Below are 18,653 nucleotides of genomic sequence, written 5' to 3'. Positions count from 1 at the left end.
CTGATTTATATGGATACACCTTAATAAAATGGGAATTGTTGGGCACATTAGTATATGTGAGGGGGCAAACTTTTCAACATGGGTGGTGACCATGGTGGCCATTTTGAAGTCGGCCATCTTGGATCCAACTTTTGTTTTTTTCAATAGGAAGAGGGTCACTTGACACATCAAACCTATTGGGAATTTCACAAGAAAAACAATGGTGTGCTTGGTTTTAACGTAACTTCATTCTTTCAAGAGTTATTTACAAGTTTCTGACCACTTATAAAATGTGTTCAATGTGCTGCCCATTGTGTTGGATTGTCAATGCAACCCTCTTCTCCCACACTTTACACACCGCAGGTGAAATGCCAGCACAGGCTTCCAATATCTGTAGTTTCAGGTGCTGCACATCTTGTATCTTCATATTTTTTTTATTATGCACGGTAATACCGGATACAGATGTAAAATAGGGAGGAGGTGTTGATGGTATCAAAATTTAGATACTGCCCAAGCCTAATTTGTACTGATTTATTTAGTGTACAGGAAAAGCCACAGTACCGTAAACTCCTTTATGAAGCAGGGAAAGAAACTCCTCCACAGCGTTCCTCATCTCGGACTCTGTCAGATCCAGCAGAGAGACCACTTTAAAGTTCAGCTGCCGCAGCAGATTGGTGAGATCGTACACGTCCACCATGGGCGCTTTCAGTTGTGGGTGGTTTCGGTATGCGAGGTTTCCAATCAGAAGAGCCACTTTGTCTGTAGCTGAAGAGAGAAACACACACACACGCACGCACACACACAGTTGAAGCCAAAACTATTCCTCCTGCGATTTTTTTTCTTTTTCAAATATTTCACAAATGATGTTTAACAGAGCAAGGAAATTTTCACAGTATTCTTTATAATATTATCTTCTTCTGGAGAAAGTCTTATTTGTTTTATTTCGGCTAGAATAAAATCAGTTTAAAATTTTTTTAAATCCATTTTAGGGGCAATATTATTAGCCCCCTTGAGCAATATTTATTTTCGATTGTCTATTAGCCCCCCTGTATATTTTTCCCCCAATTTCTGTTTAACGGAAAGAAAAAATGTCAACACATTTTTAAACGGCATATAAATAGTTTTAAAAACTAAATAATTTTTTTTTTATCTTTGCCATGATGACAGCACATAATATTTGACTACATATTATACATATTCTTCAAGATACTAGTATTCAGCTTAAACCAGTTAAACTTCGCAAACAAGGTACCGTCATCTAAATTCGCTTTAAGATTTCAAGGGCTGGCATTGCACCAGACCCCCTTAAGTGGTGTCGTTTGAAAGTGCAGAATCTATATTTTATGCACATATGCATCACTTTGGTTTTTATTCTACTGTACAAAATGTATTTACACTTAAATACACAGTATTTTGCATACCCGAGCTGGGTATTTTACATTGGATAATTTTCATATTTTTCATATGACACATGTACAAGTTATAGCTCAAATGAAAGCTCTTGCCAGTGCTCATACGGTTCTAGCATTCTTTTTACTGAATTATATTCACATATCAAACAGTTGCCGAATGAATCGGGATGTTTCCATGCAGCAGAAGTGAAAACAATACATTTATGATCAATAAGCAGCCCTAGATAGCACAGACAGCTGTCATCTCTTGCCTTATGCTGTGCGCTTAAGGGACATTTCTCCTCTGTTTTTGAGGTGATGTGCATAAGTAATCCTTTTATATGTCTGACGTGGTCCAAACACAGTGAATTATGTTTGATCAAACAAAAGAATAGTTAAATATGTAAATAATGATCGCTCCCTGTGGCTTGTACATCGCCTCTCCTCAGTTGGAATACGATAACTTTTGCATAGATTATGGTGGATACATTTTTCTTTTTCCTATGATTACAGGCATGTGCAGGAACCACCAAAATTAATTACAGCACACTAGACTACACAGAACCTAAAAGGTACACTTTCAAATTTGAGTTTATAAAAAAAATACAAAAAGCGCCTCTTTTTTTTAGGTGTTTATTATAACATAGACAACATATACAAATATTTTAAACACTTTCACTAGTGTTTTATGAAAATTCAAAGGGTTTTCTTTAAAATGAGACCTCTGCATGTGGATTTGGGAAGCTTTTAAATTTGGGTAGGCAAAATCCAGGCAGAAATCCCAAAATAGCAGCAGAGTTTAACTGGTTAAAGTGACATTAAAAAGGCTTAACTAGATTAATTAGGCAAGTCATTGTTAACAATGGTTTGTTCTGTATATACAGTGGGGACATTCCAGTCATTTGTAGTTCTTGTTTTTGTTCAATTATGTTAAATAATGAAATATATTTGTCTACTCACCATAAGGTTTCTCAAAACTGTTATCTGATGGGGAAAAACAGTTAATCAGGTCACTGGTTCAGTAAAAGCAAGAAACATAATGGGAACATAAAAGCTTACCCTTGTTGATGGACAAAAAATCATCTATAACAGAAAAACATATGAGGTGTTTAGATTATTCTTGAAAGCACAGTAAAAAATAATTGAAGAGGGTCTATTTTACAGGTGAGGAAGCGGAAACCATTTTAGAGACTAAATAATTTGATTTGATGCATTATAGCTAACCCCATCCTGCCTCAATTAACCCACACCAAACATTTAGTATGTTCTCACACTGCATTACAAGTTTGAAAGTCATGCAAATCTGCATTATTAAAGCCATCAGATTTATAAAAAGGTTTTTCCACCACCTCTACCAGAAGAAGAAATCAAGAGATTAAGTGAAATTTTTAAAATAGGTTTTCCATGTTCAATACAAGCTCAACTGTGACATGCTGCGAGTATCACAAAACTAATCATGGTTACAGTAATAGATTCACATTATTCAGGGTTCCCACTCCAAGCCAAATTTCATATTCCCTAATTTTTTCCTCACTTTCCCTGCCTAAAAATGAGAATTTTCATGACTTATAATCACTAAATATTCATTTTTACAAAATATACAAGATTTGTTCTGTCGATTGTTATAATTAGAAATCTTAACATGACTTTTCTTTCTTCTATTTACCCATTAAAGAGCTTTAACAGGTTTGTCAATTTTGGTCATGTACAGTCACGTATTAAATATGCAATATGCCAGGCTTATTGGAAATATGTGCCCAGGGATACATTCTTGAGAACCGAGAAATACGTAGCCTGGGATACGGTTTCTTGCAGCTTTTGTTTTCACAAATTCACTTGAGGTCGGCGTGTAAATTTTTAACAATCTCAAATACATTTCTGGGGCATGTTTTCTCATTGTGTAAATTTCTGCACACCTTCAGGCATGCATCTATTAGAGAATAATCTTGGATTGTCGTCATGCATAATATATTAGCTTGATATCGTCTGACTCACCCCATTCCCTAAACCAAACCAATAATGTTTTCAAAAGCAAACTACTGCTTGTACCGCAATCTCGCACTGCTTTTTGGGTTTCATTTTTGTTTTTGGACTTGAACCTCGGTACATTGCATGTCTGACACTGTTTGTGGTGAGCTACCGAGCAAACGAATCACACTGGAAAAGCTGTTTGAAGGTAAGCAGTCAGTGGTACCCCAATGTTTTCGTTTTACACACAAAAAGCAGACATATGTGCTGGCAAGCACACACTTCTCGGTTCTCAAAAATGTAGCCCTGGGCACATACTTACAATGAGCCTGTGTTTTAAATATGGTGTAGTAGGCTTTATATAGTTAAGAGCTAAGCACTTTTTCTCATTGTTTTTCTTGGTGTTCCCTTTATTTGAAATATAGAGATCAATGGTTCTTGAAGTCGAAAAGATAAAACGTAAATTTGAGTATATTGTTACAGCAACACAACATAAGAAATGCCAGAAATATTGACATAATTCTGAGAAATGTCAGTGCAAAAATAAGTAATTTTGAGCTCCAAGAACCAGATTTTTTTCCTGCAAAATCCAGGAGAGACTGGTTGAGCACAGAGCAGACAAAATATTGCCACACACAGTATTTTAACAGGTAAAATTGCCTGGTGACTGCATTTGATTGCCAGCTAATAATAGGGAAAAGCAGGAAAATAGCCTAACAATAACAACAGGCAAAATAAAACTAGAATAACAAATAAAAATCAGTTTTTGTATGACTTTTGACCAATAATATATCAAATTTCCTGACTTTCAAAGTGTAGAACAGAAATTTCATGATATTCTAGAAATTCCATGACTCGTGGGAACCCAGATTATTTGTAGTAATAATAATAATAATAATAATAATAATAATAATAATAATAATAATAATAATGCGGTTGACTATGATCTAAGCTTGTTTTGAACATGGAATGTCTGATTTTATATTTTGAGCTAATTTGGTGTGATAATTTAGTAGTACATGCAACAGATTCAGAGTCCACCAAAGGATTTGATTTCCAAAAGCCCACAGATATTAGAAAGGTGATGCTACTTCTTGGGTAATACCTTCAGAGCACTCCATAGCTCCAGATATTTGAGGAAATATTCGTGCCTCTTTCATTTGAGAAAGGCAAGGATTTGCTTGAGAAGGAATAAAGGGTTGGACCACAAAATGAATAAAGAAAGAAAGAACAAAAAGAGTTTAAACTTAAAAAAATATAGCAGTTTATTCCTTTTTAATGAAAACTCTTACCTCAGGTTACGAATGTGTGATATTTAATTACGATTTGTGATAACATTGTTGTAACAACCTCCAATCTCGCATCGTTATTACAGCTTAAGGGATAGTTCCAAACCAGGCTCATTCTGAAAATATACCGCTATATACATTTTTGGAGATCGCAAAATACATCTCAGGAGCTACTTTTTCTTTTTTTTGCCGTTTTTTTTGTGTGAATCCACTAGAGGCCGCTGTGTTTGCTTTTTAAGATATAAAATTTATCTCGCTAGTGCCATCCGCGCCTTCTGTTCTCACATAAATCCACCAGAGGCCGCTGTCAACTGACTGACCAATTGACTGACCTACCTTCCTCCTTTCCTAAACCCAATCAATAGTATATAAAAGCACCGATTGACCCGATCACACAGTTTTAAAAAACAATCCAAAAAAGGAAAAGCCCTCAGCAAATTTTTATCATGTTTTCAGATTTTACCACATTCTTACCCTGTTTTTTATTTGTTTATTTTATTTTTTGGCTTCTGCTTTTGACTTGCCCGCTATCTGGAACCGTTCTTCACCAGACTTGAACCCAGTCATCGTGGTCAACTTCTCTATGCGTTTCAAGTTTGCCGATGTACATGGGAAGCCACTGGACAAACTGGTAACAGCGAGAAAGCGCGAAAAGAAACGGCATCACACCGCTCTGTATCGTTTATTTTAAAGACGAAATGCAGCCATACGTACTTCTGGCTACATAATTTGCGATCTCCAGAAATGTATATAGGGCTACGTTTTCAGAACGAGCCTATGTTTTGAATATGAATTATCATTCATTAAGACAGAATTTCCACCCCCTGTTGCCAATTTCAGTATTATATTTATTCATCCATGACAGGCTTAAATCAGCCAAGGTATCTTAAAAATACACCCACAGCAAAAGATTGACTTCGAGTGTTAAGAACATCTCTAAAAATACGGCGGTACACACAGACCTATTCTGAATAGTTTATCTTAACATTAAATGCTCTCAATAATCGGGAAGTACGCCAGACTAAATTACAAGAAAGAAACAACATGCTTTTCAGAATGATCGATTGAATGAGAGTTATATAATTAGCCTTACTGGCCGTACAACTCGCTACTGTTACAATTAAAATTTGATTAGAACTAGAGAATACATAAATAAATACAAAACAAACACTTGATACATACCAATAACAACGTCAACTTCACTGCTCCATGTTCGTTCATTATTGCAGCAGATCTCGCAGCGATATCGTCCCTGATGCTCTGGCAACACATTCTTGACCTGATTTTAAATAAAATAAAAAAATAAACTATAAATATAATCAGTAACATTTTATGTATAAGTAACAAATCACACCATTTACTACTGGCTTATTACCTGATTATTATTATTCAGTATGATCTTATTTTTACATCCCTAATCCTACCCAATACCTAAACCCTATGCCCAATACCTAAAAGTCTTAGGGCGTACTCACACTAGGTAGTTGCCTTGAACCGTGCTGAGGCACATTAGTCCCCCCTCCTCTCTCCCCCGACGGCCTGCACCCACATTGCTTACCTTCCAAGCCAGAGCATGCTAACGTCATCGATGTTGCGACTGTCTAGTTTAACAGGTAGTGCTCTCCCTCAGCACAGTGGACTTTGCTTTAGTTAAATCGTTTTGTATTATTTTGAGTATTTTGGGATGCAGTGACACACAGTTAAATATATTGCTGAACAGACCCAGCACTTTTGACACTCATTAATTATCATAGAAGTCATCGTGCTGCATGTATTATGAGGTTTGCTGAAGGTGCAGCTGACGTGCAGCTAGGGGTTTGTGTCTTTAATAAGCTATGACAGATTGTGTTCATTGAACAGTAAGAATGATTGATAAATCCATATGAAACAGTCCCTTAAAAGTCATGTCACGTCTTCAGTTTTGCACTCAGGCGTGCTTTGCACTCACACTACAAGCATACTGCGCCAAAGCCTAAACGAATTGTGCCAGGGCCGGCCAACTGAACTGCGCATGGGCCCGATTCTGAGCACTCACACTTGTCAAATGAACCGGGAAACAGTTCAGATGATCTAGTGTGAGTGCACCCTCAGTTAATGGTATGTTAATAGCATACCTGTATATGAAAATAACGTGTGACCAAATAATTTTAATAATTAAGATTACTGGATACGTTTTCTTTTAGGTGTTGTTGTTTCTACAATTTTTTCCCCAGTTTAGGCTCCTTTTTAATACTATTTAAGTATTTAAGACTATCATGAATAAAATTTCATACTTACTGTATACAGGGCTAAACGGTTGGCCCAATGGAAAAGATTTTTACTTGCCTCATCAAAAAAATTCAGCAACATTTTAGCTACATATTTTAAATAATGTGTTAAAACCAGTGAACTCTTTTTTTCAACATAACATTTCTTTTAAACAATAATGACATGTTTTAAAAACTATAATAAGCTAAAAGTATGCAAAACAGTCTGCCCCGGCTAGTGTCCCAACCTGGTAGCTATAAATACATGGAACATTTACCAAATATTATTGTACGAAAGATCATTAAACCATATTGATAAATAGAGTTGATTAATAAAAATGGTAAATCTCTTTTTTTTTTTTTTTTTTTTAGATGGATTTTTTTTTAGTTGGTGATTGAATGGACGTTGGCCCGATTGGGTAACTTTACATGAACATCGAAAAATTAAGACCTGTTTACAATTATTTAAGACAATATTTCAGTAAACTAAAGACTTTTTTAAGGCCTAAAATTTTTTTTTTTGTCATTTAAGATATTTTAAGTATATATTAGTCTATATTTTAAGACCCAGCAGACACCCTGTGTGTATTATTTTGTGTATAAACTGAACATTTGAGCATATATTTATTCTCGTACAGTGAACTTCCTCTTGTTGGCTTTTTTGATTGGCGCTCCATTTCTGTACCACTGATATTGCGGCAGCAGTCTGCCAGCAGCTCCACACTCCAGATACAGTAAATCTCCAGTCAGCAGCTTTTGAGGTTGAGGCTGGATCAACACCCTCAGCCTGACCTCCGATCCCATAGACACTAGACCTAAACAAAAAACATCCATTTTCAATATAGCAACAAAGCATGATCATTTTAAGATGCGTATCGCTTACCATATCTTGTTGGGACGTCAAGGACATCTACTTGTGCCCACTGACTGAACTCATATGTGCTTCCACAGTTTACCCTACAGATGTAAAACCCTGCATCTCTGATCTGGACTGGGCTGAACACAAGGTCTGGGGAAGAGCTGCTGCGTACCTGAAAGGTTGCATTAGTTATAGTATTTGTTTAAATCACCATCAGTTAAAGGGAGAGTTCACCCTTAAATGAAAAAGTATTTACTATTTACTCAAGTGATTACAAATTAAAGGGCACCTATTTAACCCCTTTTACAAGATGTAAGATAAGCCTTTAGTGTCTCCAGAATGTGTCTGTAAAGTTTCAACTTAAAATACCCATCAGATAATTTATTATAACGTCCAGAATATGCACACTTTTGGTGTCCAAGTACAGTGCAGCTGTTTTTGTAGCCTGTGACTTTAAATCCAAATGAGCTGCTTTTCCCCGCCCACTTTTCCTATGTGCGTGTCTGCTTCTCATCATGCGTTATGTCAGATAAACAGCAGTCAGTGATAAAGACAGACTCGGATAAAGCTGAAATACAGCTATTTAGTCAAGAACACCAAGTAAGTTTATTTGATGTATTTGTGGTGGAGTCTATTCAAGCCTTTCTGAAATGATGAGTCTCACACATTAGCGTTTACTGACACCATGTGTACATGGTGATTATAGCGGTTAAGAATTAGCAATTTAACTTCACGTCAATGTAATTTAACGTCTTTATTACAAATGTGCTCTGTTTTAAAGACGTTTTAAACTTATAAAAATCACAGTGAGTTGAAACAGATATTTTACTCCCTGTTAAAAAAACTGTTCTGTGAACAGGTGTAGACATGTTATTATGGAATCATGGCGCCTGTCAATCAATTCAGTGGGCGGGGAAAACTGCACTTCTACATAACATTGCAGAGGACCTCAAAATTACTGGGATTTGGGTCCTATTTTAAAGTCAGGAAATTAAAAAAAAGAGACTTATTGTGTTTCACAGTTCTGTCCAAACAGCTTACAAAAGTTGATTTTCATGATAGGTGCCCATAAAGATTTTCTTGAAGAAAGCTTGAAGCTGACAACTTTTGACTTCCATAGCAGATAAAAACACATACTATAGAAGTCAGCCAGTTTTTAAAACATATTTTTTGTTTACAAGATAAAAAAAAAAAAAAAACTCAAACAGTTTTGAGAAAAGTGAAGAATTAAAGAGTTTTCAGTTTTGGGTGAACTATCCCTTTAATTAGGTTATTCATTTGTAATATCACATGTTATCACAACGAAAACTAAGACTAAAACTATTGGTGAAAAAACACTTCGTTAACTGAAATAAAATAAATAATTCATGATAACTTAAAAGCTAAAACTGACAACATTTGAAATATATTTGAAAAAATTCATTCATTTTCTTTCAGCTTATTTATTAGGGGTGGCCACCGTGGAATGAACCACCAACTATTCTGGCATATGTTTTACGCTGAGGATGCCCTTCCAGCCATAAAGCTGGTAAACACCCATAGACACTCTTTACACACACACACTCATACACTATGGGCAATTTAGTTTACCTAAATCACCTATAGCGCATGTCTTTGGACTGTAGGGGAAAGCGGAGCACCCGGTGGAAACTCACACAAACAGGGGAAAAACATGCAAACTCCCCAAAGATTTGCCAATTGCCCCAGCTGGGACTTGAACCAGTGACCTTCTTGCTGTGAGGCGACAGTGCTAACCAATGAGCCACCGTGCCACTCATTTGAAAAAAACTAAATTTGCTAAACTAAATAATAATTTTCACAATTCATAAGCACTCATTCTGTGGCAAATAATCTGAGCTACGGCTGTTTATCGAAGTATCAAACACATCAGTCAAGCACATGACTATTATATACAGAAACACCTTTTCCGTATAAACATAAAACATGTCGTCTAACTTTTCTTTATTTGCCAAAAAATGCAAACTAAGCACATTTAACCACATACATTATCTTTACAGATTAAAAAGTTTGTCTGAATTCTTTATAATTTGTACGTTTATCCATTTAAGTTCCATTTTGGGTTTTGTATTCAGTGTTATTTTTTTTACTAAGTGTTTTGCACAAGAGTTCATGCAAGCTGTGCAAACATTAAACTTTGCTTTGGTCCACACTGGACATGTTCTGTCAACTCAGTTAGAGTAGAATTACTACACTAAAACTGAAAATAAATATATAAAAACTAAAAAGAATTTTGTTCATAGAATAAGAAACTAAAACTTATCAAACCATTTATTTATTGAACTAAACTGAAACGTACAGCAAATTTTAAAATAGTATCAAAATAATTCATTCATTCATTCATTCATTCATTATTTATTTATTGCCATGTCAGCTACTAAGGCTATTTTCATGGCAAGAGCATTTCAGTAATTAACAAACATCAACAGTAAAAAATAAATAATTGAATATACAATTTAGTATCAAAATAAAAACTCATTTAAAGATGCAAAACTATAAAACTATTGGTCTACACACCTCCTCAGTTTTCTTAAACCACTGGAACTGCACAGGTGAAGCACCGACAGCATAACAGCTAAGGCGAAGGTTGTGTCCGGCAATGACAGATACTGACTGTGGCTGAAGCAGGATTTGAATTCCTGTGAGACAAAAACAGAAAAGTCAGAATAGCACAATGTGGACCTGGAATTAATTTTCACATTGGAAAAGTATTGTAATAATTAGTATAGTTTTCACGTAAACTCTGAACTGCATTACACACACTCTGATTCACCAGATGTAAACTCAGAATTACAAGATCTGATCTACTCTCGGAATCACAAGGTCTAAACTCGGAGTGGCAAGTGTTAATCTCGGAATTGCAAGATTTAGACTCAGAGTGACAAGATTTAATCTAAGAATTGTAAGATCTAAAGTCAGAAAAGCTAGATCTAAACTCGGAATGGCAAGATCCAACTTGGGATAACAGCTTGTAAACTTGAAATAGCAAGATCTAAACTCTGAATTGCAAGGTCTAGACTTGGAATTGGCAGAAGTAAATTCAAAATCTCAACTCTGAATCGCGTAACATGCATTCTGAATCACCAAAAGTAATCTTATAATCACACAATGTATACTTGGAATTGCAACATGTAAACCAAGATACATGATCTAAACTTGTACTTGCAAGATCTAATTTCGGACTCATGAGATATAAAGTCAGAATTGGACTTCTAACTTGGATATGCAAGATGTAAACTTAGAATCGCAAGATACAAACATAGACTTGCAAGATCTAATCTCAAAATAACGAGACCTAAACACAAAATCTAAAGGTCTAACTGTAATTGCAAAATCTAAAGTCAGAATGGCAAGATCTAAACTCAGAGTTGCAAGATGTAGCTTGGAATAGCAACATACAATTTTGGAATATGTAGGAATAGCAAGATCTAACTCTGAATTGCAAGATCTAATCTCAAAATTGCAAGATCTGACTTATGACTGCACGACGTAAACTCGTAATCGCAACAAGTACCCTTGGAATTGCAAGATCTAAACTCGGAATGGTAAGACCTAACTCAAAATAGCAAGACCTAAACTCAGAATCACATTCCAGCTCAGAATTGTAAGATGCAAACTTGGAATTGCAAGATCTAACTCGGGATCTCAATATGCAATCTCAGACTCACAAGATCTAAACTTGGAATAGCAAAATCTAAACTCGGAATTGTAAAATCTAATCTCGGAATGGCAAAATGTAATATCGAACTCACAAGACCTAGACTCGAAACGGCAAGATCTTAAACCGCAAATTGCAAAACCTCAACTCAGAATTCCTAGATATAACTTGGAATCACAAGATCCAATCTCGAAGTGGTGAGATCTAAATTCGGAACAGCAAGATTTAATCTCGGAATTGCAAGATTCAACTAGAAATAGCAAGACCTAAACTCAAAGTCTCAAGATCTTGACTTAGAACTGCAACATGTAAAACTTATAATAGCGAGATCTAATCTCAGAATCGCAAGATAAAACTTGGAATCTCAACATGTAATCTTAGAATCATAAGATCTAAACTCGGAACGACAAGATCTTATCTCAGAATCGCAAGATCAAAACTCAGAATTGCATGATCTATCTCTGAATCGCTAGATCTAACACGGAATTGCGACATGTAAATTTGGATAAGCAAGACAAAAGATAATGTAATACAGCATTGCACAACATAAAAACTCTGCCTACTATGTTTACACTATTAAGGTAACTGTACCTGGAGGTTTAAGACACTGCAGGGCCTCTGTGTGACCCATGATCTGTAGAAACTCCATCAGTTCTTCCTGGATACAGCCCTGATCTCCGATGAGTTTGAGAAGAGTTCGGGAAGGACTACCATCTGCCTTCAAAGCCTTCAGAGAACACATGTCCATGTCTTCGAGACTGTGCATATGAGTGAATTCAGAAAGCATTACGAAATGTAAGTTTCAAAGTGGATATTACATTAGGAGGTAAAGTGAAGAGAGAACAATAGAGCTGTTACCTCACTTTAAACCGCTTGTCATTTTTCACAATCTCCCCCAGTTTTCGCCATCCTTTATTGTTGGCTTTATCAAGAGACTCACAGAGCCTTTTTAATACAGATTCTTTCAAGAAATTTATGTTCAAAGAGCTTTCATTCGATTCCGACATGTTTGAGAATAAGGCAGATGCACCGCTGTGATTGGTTTGACCTGCTGAACTGCTTAAGTAGTCAGCAAAGCACCTGCCAAACGGAAAATCAACATGACATTATTAGCAGTGTATACATCATATAAGAAATATAAGAATATTTATTTAACACCACTAGAATATGAATATATAACATATTAAAATACATGAATATTCTGAAAATATTTGTATTATAAATGTAATAAATGAGATATCAACTGTTGTGGCATTTACAAAAGTGATTTACAAAAGCGAATTAACTATTTATTCTGACCTGCACTTCTCAAGATATATAAAATGATGAGTGATCATACTAAATTGTATTAAAAGTATTACAAAATGTCACCATCAAATAACCCTTGATCTAATTATGCCTGACAAAAAAAAATGGTGCATTATCCTGCTGGAAGTAGCCATCAGAATATGAGTACACTTTGGTCATAAAGGGATGGACATGATCAGCAACAATGCTCAGGTAGGCTGTGGTGTTGACACGATGCTCAATTGGTCCTAATGGGCCCACAGTGTGCCAAGTAAATATCCCCCACACCATCAAACCACCACCACCAGCCTAATTCACTGATTCAAGGCAGGATGGAATCATACTTTCATGTTGTTGATGCCAAATTCTGACCCGATCATCCGAATGTGGCAGCTGAAATTGACAATCTTCAGACCAGGCAACATTTCTCCAATTGTTCAATTTTGGTGCGCCTGTGTGAATTGTAGCCTCAGTTTCCTGTTCTTAGCTGACAGGAGCGGCACCCGGTGTGGTCTTCTGCTGCTGTAGCCCATCCGCCTCAAGGTTAGTCATGTTGTGCGTTCAGAGATGCTCTTCTGCAGACCTCGGTTGTAACGAGTGGTTGTTTGAGCTACTGTTGCCTTTCTATCAGCTGGAACCAGTCTGGCCGTTCTCCCCTGACCTCTGGCATCAACAAGGCACTTGTGACCACAGAACTGCCACAAACTGGATATTTTCTCTTTTTCGGACCATTCTCTGTAAACCCTGGAGATGGTTGTGCATGAAAATCCCAGTTGATCAGCAGTTTCTGAAATACTCAGATCAGCCGTTCTGGCACCAAAAACCATGCCACCATCAAAATCACTTAAATCACCCTTCTTCCTCATTCTGATGCTCGGTTCGAACTGCAGCAGATCGTCTTGACCATGTCTACATGCCTAAATGCATTGAATTGCTGCCATGCGATTGGCTGATTAGAAATTTGCGTTAGCGATCAGTTGGACGGGTGTACCTAATAAAGTGGCCGGTAAGTGTATACACCTGTCTACATTAGACACACTAGTTTAATATCTTTAAATTCAGATTAGAGATCATATCAAAGACATTTTCTTCAAAATTAAATCCCTGTAATAATTTGCTCCTTCATGTTGTTCCAGTTCCTTAATTTATTTCCGTGAACAATTCAAATGAATGAAATGTCATCCAAAGTATTCAGAATCATCTAAAAGTGAAAGAAGACTTAATATTTTCCTTTATGATCCACAGAAGAAGTAAAGTAAGACGAGTGTGAACGGCAAGACGACTTTAAAAATGAAGACGAAAAACAAAGCAGTATTGTCATCCTTTGGTACGTCAACAACTTGTACAATCGCTAATTTCACTTTTTCCATCGCGCTTTGTCTAGTCAGCAAGCGAATATTGGTAAAAAATTATTGTTTAATAAAGTATTTAGCACTTCTAAGTTAGATTTTAAGATTATGAAATGTATGAACTGGACTAAACGTTCATGTTTCAAAAGTAGCCAAACAACATATCGGAATTCACCAAACACAAAACAGAAGGCTTGAAAAACACGCAGTATAAACATTGACATACCGTACACGGATTATGTGTTGTCATGTATCCCATTATTAAACGATACATGAATCCGACTGATGCGGGGAAATCCAAAAGTACGTGTGTGTGTGTGTGTGTGTGTGTGTGTGTGTGTGTGTGTGTGTGTGTGTGTGTTCGCATCACTTCCTGGTGTCTGACAAAGGGGAAGGTGTTCATCTCATCATGAGTACACTACTCCTGAGCAGCTCGCAGTGCTTAAACGGAAGTGTTTCAGTCAAACTCGCTCTTCACAAACATGTGATTTGGGGTTGTTTATTTATCTTTAAAGGATGATGGTTTTTTTATGAACTTTATTTCGTTATTGTGTGAGGAAAATACACATTCATGGATGCCAGTTTACAAGGGAAACCTCTCTTCATTGTACCAGAAAAAGAGATGTAGGCTAGAAACAATGAGAAAAGCATTAATTAATATATTGAATGGAATTAATATTAATTCATATCTGCTCATCTTTTAACATTTTTACTTAAAGACTACATATGTATGTATATTTTCTGCAATAACCCTTACTGTGTGTGCTGTTGGGGATGTTTTCATCCACTCTGAGGAGATTTCAAGTATTAATTTGGCCATAACTTTGTCTGTTTCAGCTAGCAGAATGTTTTTTGGTGGCAAATCTTATTTTGAAATATACTATATTTTGTGAAAATAATTAAAATTTAAAACAAAAAAACTCAAAGATACACTCTGGGCAAATTTACTTTCCTTTTGCCTTTTGTTATGTTCGGGATTGTTCGGGATGAAAACATCCACTGAATAAAATCAGATATATATATATATATATATATATATATATATATATATATATATATATATATATATATATATATATATATATATATATATATATACATACATATATATATATACACATATATATATATATATATATATATATATATATATATATATATATATATATATATATATATATATATATATATATATATATTCATTTGCTGTTAAATTTTAAATTAAAATTAAATCAAGAAGTGGCCCAAGAACAGAGCCTTGAGGTACCCCAGTGTTTAGATGCTGTAGGTTGGACACCTCTCCCCTCCAAGACACCCTGAATGACCTGTCAGAGAGGTAAGATCTGAACCATTGTATAACAGTGCCCGCAACGCCCAGTGACTCGAGCGTAGATAGCAGGATCTGGTGGTTGACAGTGTCAAAAGCAGCTGACAAATCCAGCAAAATGAGGACTGATGATTTAGAGTCTGCTTTAGCCAGTGTGAGATTCTCCACGACCGAGAGCAGGGCAGTCTCAGTTGAGTGGCCTTTCTTTAAGCCGGATTGCTTGTTGTCCATGAGATTGTTTTGAGTAAGAGGACTTGATTGAACACTACTTTCTCCAGAATCTTGGCCATGAATGGAAGCAGGGATACTGGTCTGTAGTTTTCAAGTAGCGTATGGTCCAGGTTGGGTTTCTTTAGCAGTGGGGTTACCCTAGCCTGCTTAAATGAAGTGGGGAATAAACCAGAGTCAAGAGATGTGTTAATTATGTGAGTCAGTGTTGGTATGACTGCAGGAGAGATGGCTTGCAAGAGATGAGAGGGAATGGGATCGAGTGGACAGGTGGTTGCATGGCTAGATAGCACGAGTTTGGACACCTCAGACTCAGAGTGCTGAGAAAAAGAGGTGAGTGTGTGTGGTGTTGGTGGTGTATCTTGCGTGTTTGTTGTAGGTGCAGCAAATTGAGCACTGATTTTTGCAGTTTTGGTGCAAAAGAATGTAGCAAAGTCATCAGTAGTAAGTGTGGAGGATGCGGGTGGAGGAGGAGGATACAGGAGGGAGGAAAATGTTTTAAAAAGTAGGCGAGGATTAGTGGCATTGTTGATTTTCAGACGGTAATATGTCTGCTTTGCAGAAGTAACTTCAGCCGAGAAAGAAGACAGAAGAGTTTGGTATGTTGAGAGCTGTGCAGGATTTTTAGTTTTCCGCCAAATTCTTTCTGCAGCCCGAAGTTTTGAGCGATGCTCACGGAGAGCATCCAAGAGCCAGGGTGCAGGAGGACTGGCACGGGCTGGCCTATATAACGGGCTAGCCAGTATAATAATTCCTATGATGTTATAGTGTTTACTACTTTTAGGGACGTTTAAATTATTATTTTTAATTAGGATTGCTTGTATATTCATTTTTTTTTTCAGGACAGTGCAAATCCTGGTTTGAGAATTGCTTGATTTATTTATTTATTTTTTGCTGTTTGTCTTTGTTATTATTATTATTATTATTATTATTATTATTATTACTATTATATTATATTACTAGTATATTACATTATTATTATTTAAAAATCATCAAAATGTTCTCTTTTATGTCTATACCCAGTAGGCACACAGCCTTATATGATGTAGGTATTTATTTATATTTTGGTTGCGATGTTAGGGGGGCAAAATCCAATGTCAGTTTAACATCAACAACATAATAAGACGTCCATACAACGTCAGTATAACATCAGTATAACAGTATAACAGTCAGTCAGTCAGTCAGTCAGTCAGTATAGCATCAGAAGACGTTGATCTTTGGTTGATTTTAGGTTGTGGAATTAACTAACCAAAGTCCAACATCCTGATGACGTTGGGGTACAACGTCAGTCTGACGTCATGTTGACGTCCTGTGCCTGCCTGCAGGGTATATCTTTAACTTTGCATGTTAAGAAAAAGATATTAGTCATTCTTGAGTAACATTAATATATTATTTATTATCTAAAATAATATATCTCTCTTATCTCTGCATCTATCTTACATATTAACATATTCATTATTATTATTAATGATGTGAATATGATACAAGCAAGCTTTGGCGTGCTTACTTTTGTTTATTAGATAGTCATTGTCCTATATTGTTAAGTGTAAACACACAAATGTTTCCAACTTCAACATCTTCAAGCACTTAAATTTACTTCCTATTTAAATACAATATTTCTCAATGTCTAGCAAAAAGAATATGATACAAAACAATAAGAAGAATGTGTTAAAAATAATTAGATCTAGAATTTTTATATTATTATTTCTTTTATACATTTATAAATGAAAATACAAAATAATAAATGAATCTTTAACGAATAATTGCACTATTAACAAGATTGTTATTAATATTATATCATCAATGATAAAAATGTTATATTCATTCATTCATTCATTTTCTTGTCGGCTTAGTCCCTTCATTAATCCGGGGTCGCCACCACGGAATGAACTGCCAACTTATCCAGCATGTTTTTACCCAGCGGATGCCCTTCCAGCCGCAACCCATCTCTGGGAAAAAATGTTATATTATTAAGGTCTATTATTAGGAATGTTTCAATACTAAGTTACCTAGAACTGGTAACATTCTCTCTTAATAAATAGGCTACACGTCTATTTTCTGTTGCTGCTTTTCTTTATTATTTTTTACTGAATGTATGAATGCTTGTATGCTCCTACATTTTTTTCCTCTACAGAAATAATTTATTTCTAATATTTATTTTTTTGTATAAAAAACTTTGAAATTTTCTTTGGAAGTTTGTTCAGGTGAGCCCTGTCCCCCTGTTGAAAACCACAAATCCCATTAACTAACCCAGTGCATACTGAAGGTCCATGTTCAATGAAACCAACAGAACAACATCGTCTGTGAATAACAGGGATGAAATTCTGTAGTCCCCGAATCGGATCCCCTTAAGCCCTAGGATGCGCCTTAAAATTCTGTCCATAAAAAATATTAACAGAATTAATGACAAAGGGCAGCCCTGCCGGAGCCCAACATGCACTGGAAACAAGTCTGACTTACTGCTGGCAATGCAAACTAGACTCCAACTCTGTTCATACAGGGACAAGACAGCCCTTAACAGAGCGCCTCTGACCCCATACTCCCACAGCACCCAGAATGCCCTGAGGGACACATTCAAATGCCTTTTGCAAGTCCACAAAACTCATGGACTGATTGGGCATACTCTCATGAACCCTCAAGCACCCTGGTGAGGGTATAGAGCTGGTCCAGTGTGCCACAACCTGGGCAAAAATCGCATTGTTCCTTCTGCATCCTAGGTTCAACCATCGGTCGGATCTTCCTCTCCAGTACCTTGGTATATACTTTCCCAGGGAGGCTGAGGAGTGTGATCCCCCAATAGTTGGAGCACACCCTGCGCTCCCCCTTATTAAAAATGGGAACCACCACACCAGTTGCTCAGTCCAGAGGTACTGTCCCCGACCTCCATGTGACATTGCAAAGACGTGTCAGCCAGATACATTTAAGAAAAATGTTCAGGAAAAAAGGCAGTCACTGACTTAGTAGGAACAAATAATATTATGGAAGTCAAAAAATGTTCAACGTTCTTCAAAATATCTTCTTTTGTGTTCATCAGAAGGCACAAACTCAGTCTGG

The 18,653-nt window shown here is 36.2% G+C and overlaps 1 protein-coding gene across 2 annotated transcripts in view; it reads right to left on the bottom strand.

Annotated features, from left to right (window-relative positions):
- malt1 (MALT paracaspase 1) overlaps positions 1-14,355 on the bottom strand; it is a 30,055-nt gene extending 15,700 nt beyond the window's left edge. Inside the window, exons 1-11 of one of the 2 annotated variants that reach the window (XM_005165612.6) lie at positions 14,271-14,355; positions 12,267-12,488; positions 12,000-12,166; positions 10,268-10,389; positions 7,757-7,904; positions 7,510-7,688; positions 5,810-5,906; positions 4,444-4,518; positions 2,430-2,453; positions 2,331-2,354; positions 541-744 (exon numbers count right to left, since the gene is read on the bottom strand). In XM_005165612.6, coding sequence (XP_005165669.1) covers positions 541-744; positions 2,331-2,354; positions 2,430-2,453; positions 4,444-4,518; positions 5,810-5,906; positions 7,510-7,688; positions 7,757-7,904; positions 10,268-10,389; positions 12,000-12,166; positions 12,267-12,415 — 1,189 coding nt within the window. In that variant the 5' untranslated portion in view covers positions 12,416-12,488; positions 14,271-14,355. The remainder of the gene's footprint in view (positions 1-540; positions 745-2,330; positions 2,355-2,429; positions 2,454-4,443; positions 4,519-5,809; positions 5,907-7,509; positions 7,689-7,756; positions 7,905-10,267; positions 10,390-11,999; positions 12,167-12,266; positions 12,489-14,270) is intronic. The other variant, XM_685317.9, reaches the window with a different exon arrangement.
- Between the last annotated feature and the right edge of the window lie 4,298 nt (positions 14,356-18,653).

Source organism: Danio rerio, chromosome 5 (genome assembly GCF_049306965.1).
Source record: "Danio rerio strain Tuebingen ecotype United States chromosome 5, GRCz12tu, whole genome shotgun sequence".
NCBI classification, from domain to species: domain Eukaryota; kingdom Metazoa; phylum Chordata; class Actinopteri; order Cypriniformes; family Danionidae; genus Danio; species Danio rerio.
This window is presented reverse-complemented; position numbering and strand designations above follow the sequence as displayed.